The 13,468-nt window shown below is 49.6% G+C and overlaps 2 protein-coding genes across 2 annotated transcripts in view; one reads left to right on the top strand and one right to left on the bottom strand.

The window, feature by feature from the left end:
• DNTTIP1 (deoxynucleotidyltransferase terminal interacting protein 1) overlaps nt 1-951 on the bottom strand; it is a 7,173-nt gene extending 6,222 nt beyond the window's left edge. The window contains exons 1-2 of the mRNA XM_019637079.1: nt 825-951; nt 183-253 (exon numbers count right to left, since the gene is read on the bottom strand). Of these exons, the coding sequence (XP_019492624.1) occupies nt 183-253; nt 825-929 (176 nt within the window). The 5' untranslated portion in view covers nt 930-951. The remainder of the gene's footprint in view (nt 1-182; nt 254-824) is intronic.
• Nucleotides 903-11,653, top strand: WFDC3 (WAP four-disulfide core domain 3). Its single transcript, XM_019637074.1, has 5 exons — nt 903-1,139; nt 3,095-3,180; nt 9,085-9,216; nt 10,533-10,718; nt 11,418-11,653. The coding sequence occupies exons 1-5, from the start codon at nt 928-930 to the stop codon at nt 11,441-11,443; spliced, it is 642 nt and encodes a 213-aa protein (XP_019492619.1). The 5' UTR covers nt 903-927; the 3' UTR covers nt 11,444-11,653.
• The last annotated feature ends 1,815 nt before the right edge of the window (nt 11,654-13,468 follow it).

The following is a 13,468-nucleotide window of genomic DNA, read 5'->3' as shown; positions in this document are numbered from 1 at the left end:
GAGAGTGACTTGCTCAAGGTCATACAGTTACAGAATCTGAGTCTCCTCTTTCCTAGTCCAGCGCTCTTTCTACGGGCTGATGATCTTTTCTCAGTCCTGTGCAATGGGGATCCCCCAAACTGCCTTCCAAGCCGGTAGCCAATGCCTGGGAGGTTAAGTCCCACCCAGGGTGTCAGCCTTACCTTGTTGTCATCTGTGAGCGGCGGCCCCTTCGCTGCACCTGCCGGTGCTTTATCATTATGTTCCAAGGGTTCTGTGGGGACCAAGGGAGCAGATGTCACCGAGGTCTGTGACACTGGGGTGGAGGTGGGGGGTGGGTATGAAGTTAAACCTAGACAGCCCTACTTCTCAGGTGCTTTCACCACCTCTCTCACCTTGGGGTCTGGGGGAGGGGAGAGGCTGGGGGGCCCTGCTGGGGAAGAGAAACTCAGGGGAAGTTTCCAGTCTCAAAAATCCAGACTCCAGCTTTTCAGGAACAGCTGGAAGAAGAGAACCAGTGTTTACCGAGGGCCTACTCTGTGACAGATGATGCGCTGGGCGCTTTACCTGTGCTTATAACCCATCCCCACAACAACCTTAAGAGGCAGATACTAATCTCCGTTTTACAGAAGAAGAACTGGGGCTCAGGGGCTTGATGGCCCACGTCACCTAACTAGGAGGGCGGCACCTAGAATTTGAATCCAGGTCTTCGGACGGTGAAAACGCCAACCCTCTCGGCAGTGCCAGCTGCCGCGTTCTCTCGCCCGTGGGGCAGGGTCCCAGGAGCCCGAGGCCCTGCCAGCCCGAGCCCAGGCCTGGCCCGGCCTCTTCGGGGGCGTCCTCACCGTGAGAACCAGCTGACTCGCTGCGCCCGCGTCTCCCTGCTCGGGGTCGCCCCGCTCTGCCCCTCCGGGTCCCCGCGGCTGCTCGGCGTCGCCAGTGGCCCCCATGGCGTCTCTGACTCTTACAACTTCAGTCCGACTCTACCACCGGCCGGAAAGTGGCTGTGTGACGTCACTGGAGCGCGCGTCGGCCGCGAGCCCGGAAGCACGAAGAAGCGAGCTGCGCAGTTACCATGGGAACCAAACCGCCGCGGCGAGCTGCGCAGTTACCATGGGAACCAAACCGCCGCGTCTCGCCAAAGACCCCGACGCTTCGATGTGTGTGTGTGTGTGTGTGTGTGTGTGTGTGTGTGTGTGTGTGTGTGTGTGTGTGTGTGTGTGTGTCGGGGGCTTCCTTCAGGGGAGGGGCTGTGTCGCGGGTGTGGACTGGGGGTTATTCAGTCAAGGATTGTTCTCGGGCTGGAGAAGTGCGGGGCAGACAGAGGGGAGCAGGTTTCCATGGGCTGGGGTTGGAGAGCGGAGGGGAGCGTTTTGTACAGCGGCGCCTGCAGTTCAGTCTTTGAGGAAAACGGTAGATTGTAATGTGCTCCGTATTCAACCCCTGGAACTGGAATGGGGGGACCCGGAAACGCAACAGCAGGAGGAGGTTTGGCCCATGCCATCCCTAACGTTCACCCACTAGGTCTCTCCAAGCCTGGACCCTAGGGGCTGCCTCTTGCATCTGAAGACATCAGAATGAAGATTGAGACTTGGACCATGGATTTCCCCCAGCCCCAGGGAGCTAGGCTTCTCTCCCCAGACTGGTGATGATCCTGGGGTCGGCCGGGGATGCAGGGGTTCAACAGCTGTGAAGTTTCCTGGAGCTCCCCTTAGCTCTGCTTTAGGTAAGACGTGGCTGAACAGAATATGATCGATTTATGGGTGGTAGAGAAAAGTACTTTTCCTAGGTCACAATATAGGGTAGTAGAAAGTGCATGAGTTTTGCAGTTAGAAAGATCAGAGTTCAAATGCAGTGTGATATGATGATTAAGCACTATGGAATTGGACTGCCAACCTTTGTTCTACCACTTACTAGTTGTGTGACTCACGTTTCTTTTGGTGCCTCAATTTCCCTATCTGTAGAAGGGAGATAATAGTACCTAACTCAATGGATTGTAGTGAGGACTAAGTGAGTTAATTCTTGTAAAGCACTTAGAACTATGTCACAAGTAAACCCTCAAACAGTGCTATCTGTCATTACTATTATTAGATTCTGGCAGCCACCACTTAGCAGCATTATGACCTTGGGCAATTTTGCTCAGACCCTCTGAACCACTTTTCTTACCTCTGCACGATTATTGTGAGGATTAAAATGAATAATGTATACAAAGCACAAATTAGGTCATCAACAAATGTTAATTATCTCCATGTTCCAATATCTATCTTAAAACAGTAAGGCAACTTCTTGGCACAAAACTCTTTGGTGTTATTAAGGAGGTTTTTACCTTGAGCCTTAAATGTTCCCTGCCCTTTAACTTCACTGGGCTAAGCGGTGCCAGTGGACACTATTGGATATCATGGCTGACCAAAGTAATAAGCACTTAAATAAAGAAAAATAAAAAGAAATAGAGCAAGAAGAGATAAAGGAGTAAATGTAAATGGTATAGACTACTAAAGTCATAGCAATTGTTCTTTTGGATCCTGTCAACTAGCCTTCACACAGGCCAAGAGTGGCCTATGTGGACCACAAGGACCAAGATACAGGTTTTTTGTGCATTTGTATTAGTTCTGAACAAAGTCAAGTATGGCTTTTCTGTAGTTTCTAAGTAGTCTGTCCCATTCTCTGTTTTCTAGGTTGCTAGGATGATAGAAGGAGCCACAGGGCATCTTATTAGCTTTGGTTATTTTCTTGTTCAGTCTCTGGTCCTTCCCTCTGTTATTTCAGCTGTAGCCATGTCCTTCCAAGGCCCTTTAGGGCTCTCTCTGATCCTCTACCCAGGGGCCATCTCTCTATTTTCCCAGGGTCCTCATCATTGTCCAGGGTGTTGTGTATATTCCATGACAGAGTTTGATCACCATCATCACATGTGCCCTTTGGTAGTGCCAGGAATCTTCCCACACACCAGCAACCAATCATTTTTCTTATTAGGAGCAGCCATCCTTGGGAACTGTTGCGAAAGGGAAGACTTTGGGGCTGGGTTTAGGCTGGTTTCCCAGTCCTGCCTTCCCTCGGTTGATACTCTGGGCAAGGGGCACAACCCTGGCCTGAACTGAGCTCTCATCTCAACTCTCAGCATCATCAACATGAGCTGCCTCGTCCTCCTGAATGCACTTCTGGCTCTTGGGTCCCTGACGTCCTGGGTGACTGCAGGAGAGCACGGTGAGCTATCATTTGGGATCCCTGCCTAAGAGTAACAGCAAGTGACTAGGGAAGTCATTCCCTGCCTCATCCCAGAGTGAGGGGCTTCATTTGTGGAGATGACCATCTCTGTAGAATGGGACTGAATGCGTAGAGTCTTGGGACAGCCAGGGTAGGTCTTCTTAGCTTTCTTTAACTTCCCTGGACAAGGAGACAGGATTGCCAGTCTGGCTTTCCCCTAGTGTTCCTTAAGTAAGAATAGGATCACCCCAACCTTTCTCTCTCTATCTGCAGAAAGGCTGGTCCTTTAGTAGGTGTGTGTGTGTGTGTGTGTGTGTGTGTTTTGGCATAAAATAACAGAAATTTATTATCTCATAGTTTTGGAGATTAGAAGTCCATAGTTAAGATGTTGGCAGGGCCATGCTCCCACTGGGGAGGGGAAGGTTCTTCTTGCTTAGTTCTTCAAGCTTAGTTCCTTGGTTTATGGCGGCAAAACTCCAGTCTCTGCCTGCCTCCATTCTCCATGGCTGTCTTCCCAATATGTCTGTATGTCTTGTCTGTTTGCATGTCGTTATCTTCCCTACCTACCCTCGAGGGGGAAGTGTTTAGATAGGAGTCTTTGGAGAGGCTGAAAGTCCTTTAGGTACATTTGGCTTCCATTCCCCATTTCTTGAGGCCTGGCCTGTTACCCCAACCTCGTGTGATATCTTTTGCAGTGAAAGAAGGAGAATGCCCTCCTGATAAGAACCCATGAAAGATGTGTGTGCCAGGGGGATGAATCTTGTCCGGCTGGGCAGAAGTGCCTCCTAAGGGGGGGCCTTCTCAGGAGCACAGTTTCTCACTGGCCCATTTTATCAAGAACCAGGATCATTTTCTCCTCCCCTAATCAACTCTCTGAGACCCTGAAACTCCACAACCTGTGACAACCTCTTGCCGTCCACCCAGACCTCCCCAGGTAGCAGGTCCTTTCCTGTGTCCAGTGGAGCTGTCTGTGCCTGGCTTAGGCAGCTCTCTTGGGCAGCCTGCCCATGAAAGAGAATAGAGGGTTGTACTCCTTGCCAGGACTCTTGAGGCCCAGCTCTGGAACCAGAGCCTGGGAATCTGTCCCAGGCAGGTCACTCACTGCCAGCTTGTAGGGCCTGGGACAATCTGCCCAGTGTTTGAAGATGATGACTGAATTGTGGGAGCTGAGGACGAGGCTGGTACCCTCGCAAGGCACCTTTGTGAGCTGCTCTGGGCCCTGGCCAGCCCAGATGGGGCTTCCTCTGTCCTTGGAGCTAGGCAGGCTAGAACAGCGATCTCCCTGCAGACCCCAGAGCCCGCTGGCTGAGAAGGGGGTTCCTATCTGGTGGGCGGTGGTATTGGCTGATATGTTAGTAGTTAACTCCTTCTCTACAGCTCTGGTCCTAGAGGATGGCTGGGCACTCACTTAATGGGACTGGTTGCTACACCCAACTCCACAGGAAGCTCTCTTTCCTGGGCTTTCCCTAAGCTCTGACATTGTCAGAGGTTTACCATTGGTAGGGTGGAGGGACGGTCAGGTGGCCTGAGGGCATAGGGAAGATGCTAGGACCTGCTCCCAGGAGGCAGCTCTGGTCTGAGCATGGGTCCGAATCCCGGCTCCCCGCTTGCTTGCTGTGTGGCCTTGGGCAAGTCCTTTCATCTCTCCCAACCTCACCTTTGTCATCTGTAAAATGGAGCTAAGGATATTTACCTCATAGAGTGATAATGCAGCGTCTTAGTTTGGGCTGCTATAACAGACACCATAGACTGGGTGTCCTATAAACAGTAGAAATTTATTGCTTACATTTCTAGAAGCTGGAAAGTCCAAGGTCAAGGTCAAGGTGCGGGCAGATTCAGTGTCTGCTTCCTGGTTCATAGACGCCTGTCTTTTTGCTGTGGCCTCACATGGCAGAAGGGCAGTGAGGGCACTAATATTCATGAGGGCTCCACTCTCATGACCTAATCACCTCCCAAAGGCCCCACTTTCAAATACCCTCAATTGGGGATTAGATTTCAACATAAGAATTTGGGGGGGACACAAACATTCTGTCTATATCGCTCAGTTTAGAAGAAATGCATGTACAAAGCCTATGCAAAAGCTGCCAAATAATGTTCAGATAGTCATGCCCAGAACCTCTCTGCTCAGGTTCCCTCCCCACCTGTCTGAAGTCTGACCTGTCTGTTCACTCACTTATTCATTTATTCAATACGTATCGAGTGTCTCCCCGACCTTGCACATGGGTGTCTCATGGTAAGCAAGGCAGCCATGGTACTTGTTCTCATGGTGTGAGAGACAGGAAATAATCATGAACAAATAACCAAGACCACAAGGAAATGGAAAGAGAGGCGCAGAGGAAGTGTCATTTTCGCTTGGAGGACAAGGAGCTGGCCATGGGGCGGGGATGCTATGAAGGGGAAGCTGTGTGGGCAAAGGCTTTGAGGCGGGAGGAGCCTACTGTTTCTAAGGACGTGAAAGGAGGTCAGTGCGTTTGGATAAAAGGGAAGGAAAAGGAAGGTGCTTCCAGCTGAGGCAGAGGCCAGACTTTGGGGAGGCCTCCGGGGCTCTCTCTAGGACTTCATTATAAGTGCAGTGGGAAGCCTTAGGAGGGGGTGTGAAAAGCAGGAGAGGCCTGGTTCAGTCTTCACTTTAAAAAGACCATGGGGCAGGTGGAGAAGATGGCAGGCCCATTAAGGGGCCATTGCGACAGGCTGGGCAAGAGGTGATCATGCTTAGACCAGCCAGGGTGGTGGTAGCACGGACATAGAAGAGTGACAGACTTGAAGCACTTTTGAAAGTACAGCTGACAGGTCTGGGTGAAGAAGTGGGTGGATGTGGGCGTTGAGGAAGGGAAAGTGTCCAGAACGGTGCTTAGGTGTCTGAGCGGCGCAGCTGGGTGATGGTGGTGCTCCTTACTGAGAAGGGGACAATGTGGGGAGGAAGAGGTCTCGGCACAAAGGTTCAGATTATGGCGGAAGAGATATCTCCTTTGGTTCCCTTGTGGCCCTCCTCCCACTGCTGAAACATAACCACCCCGGGCCCCCCGTGACCCTCTGTTTTGCTTGTTACAGCGTGTGCATTTTATCCTTTGTATGGATTGATGGCGTGGGCTCCCTGTGCGTGTGGATGACTTTTTCCTGACACCTCATGGTTGGGAGTTTGGCTTTTGAGAGTGTTCCTGCCACCCTAACTGATAAGAGTGGTGCACGCTAGGCAGGGAGTGACCCAGCCCCAAATAAAAACCTGGAGTCTAACGACCTTCCCCGGTAGATGACACATCACACGTGTTGTCGTGTGTCCTGTGTGACTCCACAGGGAGAGGACTCGAGGGAGCTGCTGCCTGGTTTCCTCTGGATTTCACCTCATGTACCTTTTTCCTTTGATGATTTTGCTTTATATCCTTTGCTGTAATAAGTCAGAGCCATGAGTGTAACTATATGCCGAGTCTTGTGAGTCCTAAAGAATCACAGAACCAAGGATGGTCTTGTGGGATCCTGACACACTGGTTTGTTTATGTTTTCCTGATCCCTAATACTGTCCACCACCGGGTTTTCTTTTTTAGAAGAATTGAGCTGAGGGAGTCCCAGTGCTTGTTGATTTGTTTTGGGGTGACCCTTGCAGAGTGTAGCAGATCATAGTGATGTGGTTTAAAGGGCACTCCTAGAGCTGGGGGTGTTGGACCCAATTCTGCCACCATTGACCTCGAGCCAGTCCCCCTTCCTTCCTGGATGTCTGCCTATCTATTTGCAAGAGGAAAGGAGTGGATTTGGTATCGGAGGGCCCTTCCTGGCTTAAGAAGTTTTGGCATTTCGCTTTTCTGCCAGCAGCTGCCCACATTCCCCAGGACCAGGCACCGAGACCAAACCTCTGCCCTCTTCCAGTATCAGAGTGCTCCCGGCCTGGTCACTTCAGGGCCAAGCTCAACAAAGTGGTGAGATTTGGGACGCGTTCTACTCTATGCATCCACTTTCTAGGGCACGTGGTAGAGCTCCGTGAGAAGTTTATGTTGCTGGGCTTTCTCCACCAGGGAGAGTTTTTTATGCCCAGACTTCTCAACTGTGGGATAAAAGGCTCTGTTCTTTGTTAAATGGATTTGAATGTTGGTCAAGCAGGCAGGGAAGTGTGAGGATTTATATCTGGTGGTCATAGTGACCATACTCGTGTTTTCTGAATAAAAAATCAGGACACATAGTTTTGATGTGATCTGACAATGGCATAGAATATTGGACATCGGGGCTGTTCAGGAAACTCCTAGGACGCAGGGTTATTGTACCTTGATTGTTTAGTTGTGCTTGTTCTCCTTGGAGGCCAACACTTGCTTTTTCCATCATGGCAGACTTCCTGGAGCCAGCCATATGCAATCATACTTACATGTTTCTACTCAGAGAGGCACTGGGCCAGTCCTGCTTTGGTTTCCTACAAAGCCTTTCCTTGCCTGTCACTTTCTTTCCATTTAAAAAAACTTGAAATAAACACTGAGAATAATGAGTCATGGCGGGTTGGTTTGGTTTGGATGCGGCTCCTTTGGGTGTGCCTGTTCCTAGGGACTTGGCCCTGCGCCTGCATGTTTTCAGGATGGTGTAGCAGAAAGTGCTTCACTGCAAACCAAGAGGCTGAGTTTTGTCCTGCTTCGTCGCTGACTCACACTCTGTAGTTCTGGGCAAGCCCCTTGAGTTTCCTTATCATCGTAGGGGTGGTGAAGGGGCACATCAGAAAATTAACCCAATGGGGTCGTGTTGCTCATGTAACAAGAAGTCTTGAAGTAAGCGCCAGGGCTGGGGTGGCGGCTCCGTAATGCAAACAAGGACGAGGCTATTTCTCTCTTTTTCCTTTGCAATCCTTGACTTTGTCCTTATACCTGTTGCCTCCTGGTTGAAAGAAGGCTGCTCTGCCTCCCTGGGTTACGTCCGTCTTTGCACTGGAAGTAGAGAGAAGTGAAGGTCTGTTTGGAAGTTCCATTCCGTGTATCAGGAGTGCAGACATTTTCCTAGCGTATGTCTTAGCTTGTGGTCACCCCCTAGTTACTAGGGAATATGGGGAAGCAAATCATTTTAGCTGACTGGGCTCATTGCCTCTCAGAACAAACCTGGGGTTCTGTTAACTGGTATTTCAGTTGTCTACTGCTGCATGCCAACCATCTCCATTTTAATGGCTTAAAATAACAATAGTGTATCCTCCTCCGACTTGTATGGGCTGGCTTAGTGGGAAATCCATGCAATGGGGAGGCTTAGTGGGCAGTTCTTATACCCACGTGGCACAGCTGAGGTCACTCACGCAGCTGCATACACTGGGAGCTCGGCGGGGAGCTCGCCTGTGGCTGGAACATGCAGGATGCCTCTCTCCACCCAGGTCCTCTCTCGTGGGGCCTCTCCTCATTCTGTAGTTTAGCCAAGCTGCTACACAGCATGGCGGCTGGTTTCCAAGAGGGAGTGTTCTAAGAGGATGAGCCCCAATAGGCAAGTGCTTATCAAGCCTCTGCTTATGTCACTCACACTAGCTGATGTCCTGTTGGTCAAAGCAAGTCACATGGTCAAGCCCAGAGACAGTGTGGGCGGGGCCCACACAAGGGCATGAACCCTGGGAGGTGGGGTTCATTGGGGGCCACCAATGTAGGTGCCTGACACAATAAGAAAGGAGGGAGAATGAATATGGCGTTGGCAGCTAGTATGTTTGCCACAGTGGGTTGGACCTCAACAGTGTTTTTCAAACTTCAAGTCTTGAAATGAGTTTAGTAGTGTATGGCCTGCATTAAAAAAAAAAAAAAGAAATTGAGAGAATACAAAATATCAACATTGCATATACATGTATGCACATAAATACATACACAAGGGATACAAAGAAAAATGTATTTTGGACTCAAGAGTCACACTAAAAATAGCTGGAAACACTGGGCACTGGGCCCCAATGCTCTGATTCTATGGCAGAGTTTGGTGTTGAATGTCCTCCTGACCCTCTGCCGTGTGAGGAGCTGTGTGATGGGGACACATCCTGTCCTCTGGATCACAAATGCTGCAGCACCGGCTGTGGCCACGTCTGCCGTGGAGACATTACTGGAGGTATGTTGGCTCTTTAGGGAGGAAATCCTTCAGTTCCGGAGTCGGTTTGGGAGGGGGCCATCTGTGGTCTTCATGTCAGAGTTCTCATCCTTCCTGTCTTCCTGGTCCCCCAACCCAAAGCACCCCCTCCTCCTAGAGCTAAGGGCATTAAGGAACTAGGGGAAGGCAGTGTGGGGCAGTAGGAATCATTTCTAGGCTGGAAGACAGGCAGCGTGGCTTCCGGTCTTGGCTCTGCTGCTGATGTGCTCTGTGACCTTGGGTAAGTAAACCCCTGTTGTTGAGCCAGTTTCTTCATCTGTAAAATGAAGGAGTTGCCCAAGATCGTGATTTTCTGACCTGATTCTTAGCCAAATCTTCCCCGCCTCCAAAATGAAATCTTAGTTGGAAGCAACATATATGCAACAGATAAAAACATTCCTGATCTGATTCTTTTGGTTTTTTTAATGTATTTTTTCCAACAACTCCATATATATATATATATATATATATATATATATATATATATATATATATATATATATATATATATATATATAATATATATATTACCTTTTAAAATTATTTATTTTCAGTTACAGTTGACATTCAATATTATTTTATGTTAGTTTCAGGTGTACAGCATAGTGGTTAGACATCGGTATAATTTATGCAGTGATCCCCCCAATTAGCCTAGCACCTACCTGCCACTATACATAGTTGTTGCAATATCAAGTATTTATTTTTGAGTGCTCCTTTTGTGCCAGGCACTGTGGAGCGCCATTTCAGAACCACTGGCCTAGATGTCTATAGACAACATTTAGGTTCCCAGGGAGCGGTCAAGGCTCTGGGGACAGATTCTCATCCTTATGTAGCATATAGTGTATCAAGGAAGGTAGACAACTAAATAAGGACTTATAATAAAGTATGGTGAAAGGAGCACAATGCAGGGCTCCAAGCCTTGTCTAGGGTGGCAGAGAAGCCTCCCTGAGGAAGTGACACTAGGAAGCCTAAACCTAGGGGCAAGGGCGGCGGTCTGAGAGCCTTGCTTTTTCTGCACTCCACCCAGCCCACCCCTCAAGCCCACAGAGATGTCAAACCCCTAGGTACCTCCAGGGAACTCCCTGTGGGACACCATTTGGAAACGGTTGGTCTAGACGCTCTCTTGTAGGTGCTCCCTGCAGCTTCTCAGATCCTCTAGCTTCAAGGTTTCCTGAGCCAGGGCTTTGGTGAAAACCTAGTGCGAGTCAGGGATGGATTTGCCTGGAGTCCCACGTCTGAGTTCCAGATGGGAACTTGGAGTCGGTCGCACTGACTGTCCTGTGCCTTTTATCCTGCAGGGCGGAGCGGTGAGTGTCCACACATTTTGGTGGGCCTGTGCATCATCAGCTGCATATCGGATGAGGACTGTGGAGCCGGGGGCAAGTGCTGTAAGTCAGGCTGTGGCCGCTTCTGTGTCCCGCCTGCTCTGCCATCCCAACTGGTCATGAACCCCAACTGTACCATTGGGTCTGATTCTGAATTAGGTGAGTACCATCTAGTGTCATCAGTAACAATAGAGCTAACTGCAGTGTGCAAAGCATGGGCTCAGGTGCTGGGTAGGGGACTTCAGGAGGTCAGGAGAAAGTTTTTGCCCTGGGGAGCCTAGTTGGAGAGAAAGATGAGCTGTCACAGATCATATATCACAGAACTTGCGTAGCCGGTTTGGGTTTATAGGCGTTCAGTGTGGGTGTGATTCCTTAGGAAGGTCTTTCTGCTAGAGGCAGGATTTCATCTGGGCCCTAGAGGCTAGATAGGATGTGACAAAGGGAGGACAGCCCAAAGGACATGCTGGACAGGCAGGCTGGGGATTGTTGGCAAAGGAACAGAGGGCGGAATGTATGGGGCTGGTTTGGGGAGGTGGGAGGGAGTGGAGAGAGAGCAGGTGAAGGGACAGGCAGGCTGTTTTTATAACAGGAGATATAAGGTGGACTTTTGCTTGGTAAGAGTCTTCAATGCCAGCTTGGACTGGATTGTCTAGGAAGCAGGGAGCCATTTAAAGCTTCTGAAAGCAATAGATGCCAAGCTTCTGTAGGGGGAGGGGAAACATGTTCTATAGGAGGGGAACCACAGGGGGAGGGGGAGGGGAACCACAGCGGGGAGGGGAACCACAGGGGGAGGGGAAACACGTTGGGGAGCAGCAGCCAGGAGGCAAAATTGTGACTTGATGCTTCTTCTTCTTGCAGAGACCCCAGTGCCCCAGCTGTCCTGATTTGTCCAGGGCTTCTTTGGTGACTCCAAGTGGCTAGTCGGGGCAGCCAGGAGAGGATGGTGTCCTGGGGCTCGTGACGCCCCCAGGGGCTCTCATGGCCCTCTCTGCTCTGCCTCTGTTCCTGCTGCCGCCCCGAGCATAGGAAACAGCCCTGGGGTTGGGCAGTGGGTGTGTGTGGTGCGCCTTGTCCCCAATAAAGGCTGGTGCTGATCCGGTTGCCTGTGCCGTTTGAGGGCTGAGGAAAGAGAGCTAGGGGGTCTGAGCATGGCTGCGGGATTATGGGACTTATTAGGAAGGACAGGTGACCATCCTCTCTGGGAACATGGAGTTGGGTGTGGCTAGGGGAGAGATGGGTGGAAGCCAAACCTGGGGGACCTGCCGTAGGTGTCTCTGTCAAGCCCCGGGAGCGGCATAGTCAGGCCTCTTTTTGGGCCTGCTGAGCTTTCTTATATCAGAGAATGTGGGTTGGGGATGGAACTGGATGAGTGGCTAGTTTATCACAGTCCCTTGGATGTTGCTCCCTTGGACCGCCTTCCTTGGGGGCCAGCCCTCGGCTCTAAGACAGGCAGTTTGTCCCCTTCTAGGAGCTTCACTGTAGGGAAGGGATATCTTTAGGTTCTTGGGACCAAGATAATTTTTTAAAATTATATTTTTTATGTATACAAAATGGATCATATTCTATGTCTTGGAGATGCTTTCTGTCATCACATACATTCTTTTACTAGAACTCCATGACAATCGCTTGTTGGACATTAATATCCTTATATGACATATAAAGCTTGGCCTACTTTTGCAGGTAAATCTGAGTAAATTCTTGGTAGAATTCTACTTTCTTAAATAGAGCCTGGTGAAAAATAGGCACTCAATAAATATTTGCTGAATGAATGAAAGTAATAGAAACTCGAACTCACAGTGGCTTAGCCAATAAAGACATTTAATTTTCTCACAGTGAAACTTGGAGAGAAGCAGTAAGGCTGGTTAAGCAGCTCAGCCCCAGCTCTGAGGACCAGACTCGTTCCTTCCTTCTCCACCATCTTCAGCGTGTTGGCTTTTGCCCTTGTGTGGGTTACCTCACGGGTGCAGGATGGTTGCTGCAGCTCTAGACGTCACAGCAGAAGACGGTGTATGGAGGGTAGTGGTGAAAAGACTGCCTTAAATGGTGGCTCGAAAAATGATCTCAAACAGCGCTCTCCTTTTAATGACAGAAGCCATTTCCCCCAGAAGCCACCTCCTCCCCAGACTTCACTTCTCATCTCATTGGCCCGAACTTTGAATAGCCACAAGGGAAAGCTAATGTCTGCGAATGAATGAATGGAGGTGGGAGAACTTGACTGTCTTAGATTAATCATGCTTCATTCCTGAGGCTGAGGGAGGGGCCCACCTGGGTATAAAAATCAAGGCTCTCTTAGCGAGGAAGGCAAGAATGCTTTGGGGATAGGTAGGTAATGAGCCGGGTCAAAGGACTCACGCAATTCAAATTTGGACAGAAATTGCTAAGTAGGCAGGGCTTTTATGACAAGGAAAAGAAAGGTATTGGTGCTCACCTTGGATATGGCAAAAATGCTTTTGTAATTCCCAACTTTAAGGGTAAAGGTGAAGTATAACTAAAAACAGTTTCCCATCACTGATGTGTTTCCGTGCCCCCTTTTCTTACCCAGTTTTCACACTGGCAGGTGAAACTCTGGCTGCGACTGCGTTCAGAACATTCATCTCTTTGAGTAGAGTAGAGACACATGTCAGCATTGTCTGATCTGAAAAAGCGTGGCTGGCCTAAGCCTCACAGTGGCCGTCCTGGGACACCAGGACTCACTTTGCAGGGAACTGGGAAGGACTGGTGTCAGTGTGACAGGCTGCCAAACATTTTGGCAGATCCTCCCATCATTGTTTTGCTTATTTTATTGTTTATTAAAAAAACCAAAATAGTACCTGCACATAGTTAAAAAAAATCAGCACAGAAGAGCCTTCAATGAAAAACAGCAATCTGGGAATCTTAAAATACTGTAGGATAATTTTCTCCTGCGCTGG

Source organism: Hipposideros armiger, unplaced genomic scaffold, assembly GCF_001890085.2.
Source record: "Hipposideros armiger isolate ML-2016 unplaced genomic scaffold, ASM189008v1 scaffold_31, whole genome shotgun sequence".
NCBI classification, from domain to species: domain Eukaryota; kingdom Metazoa; phylum Chordata; class Mammalia; order Chiroptera; family Hipposideridae; genus Hipposideros; species Hipposideros armiger.
This window is presented reverse-complemented; position numbering and strand designations above follow the sequence as displayed.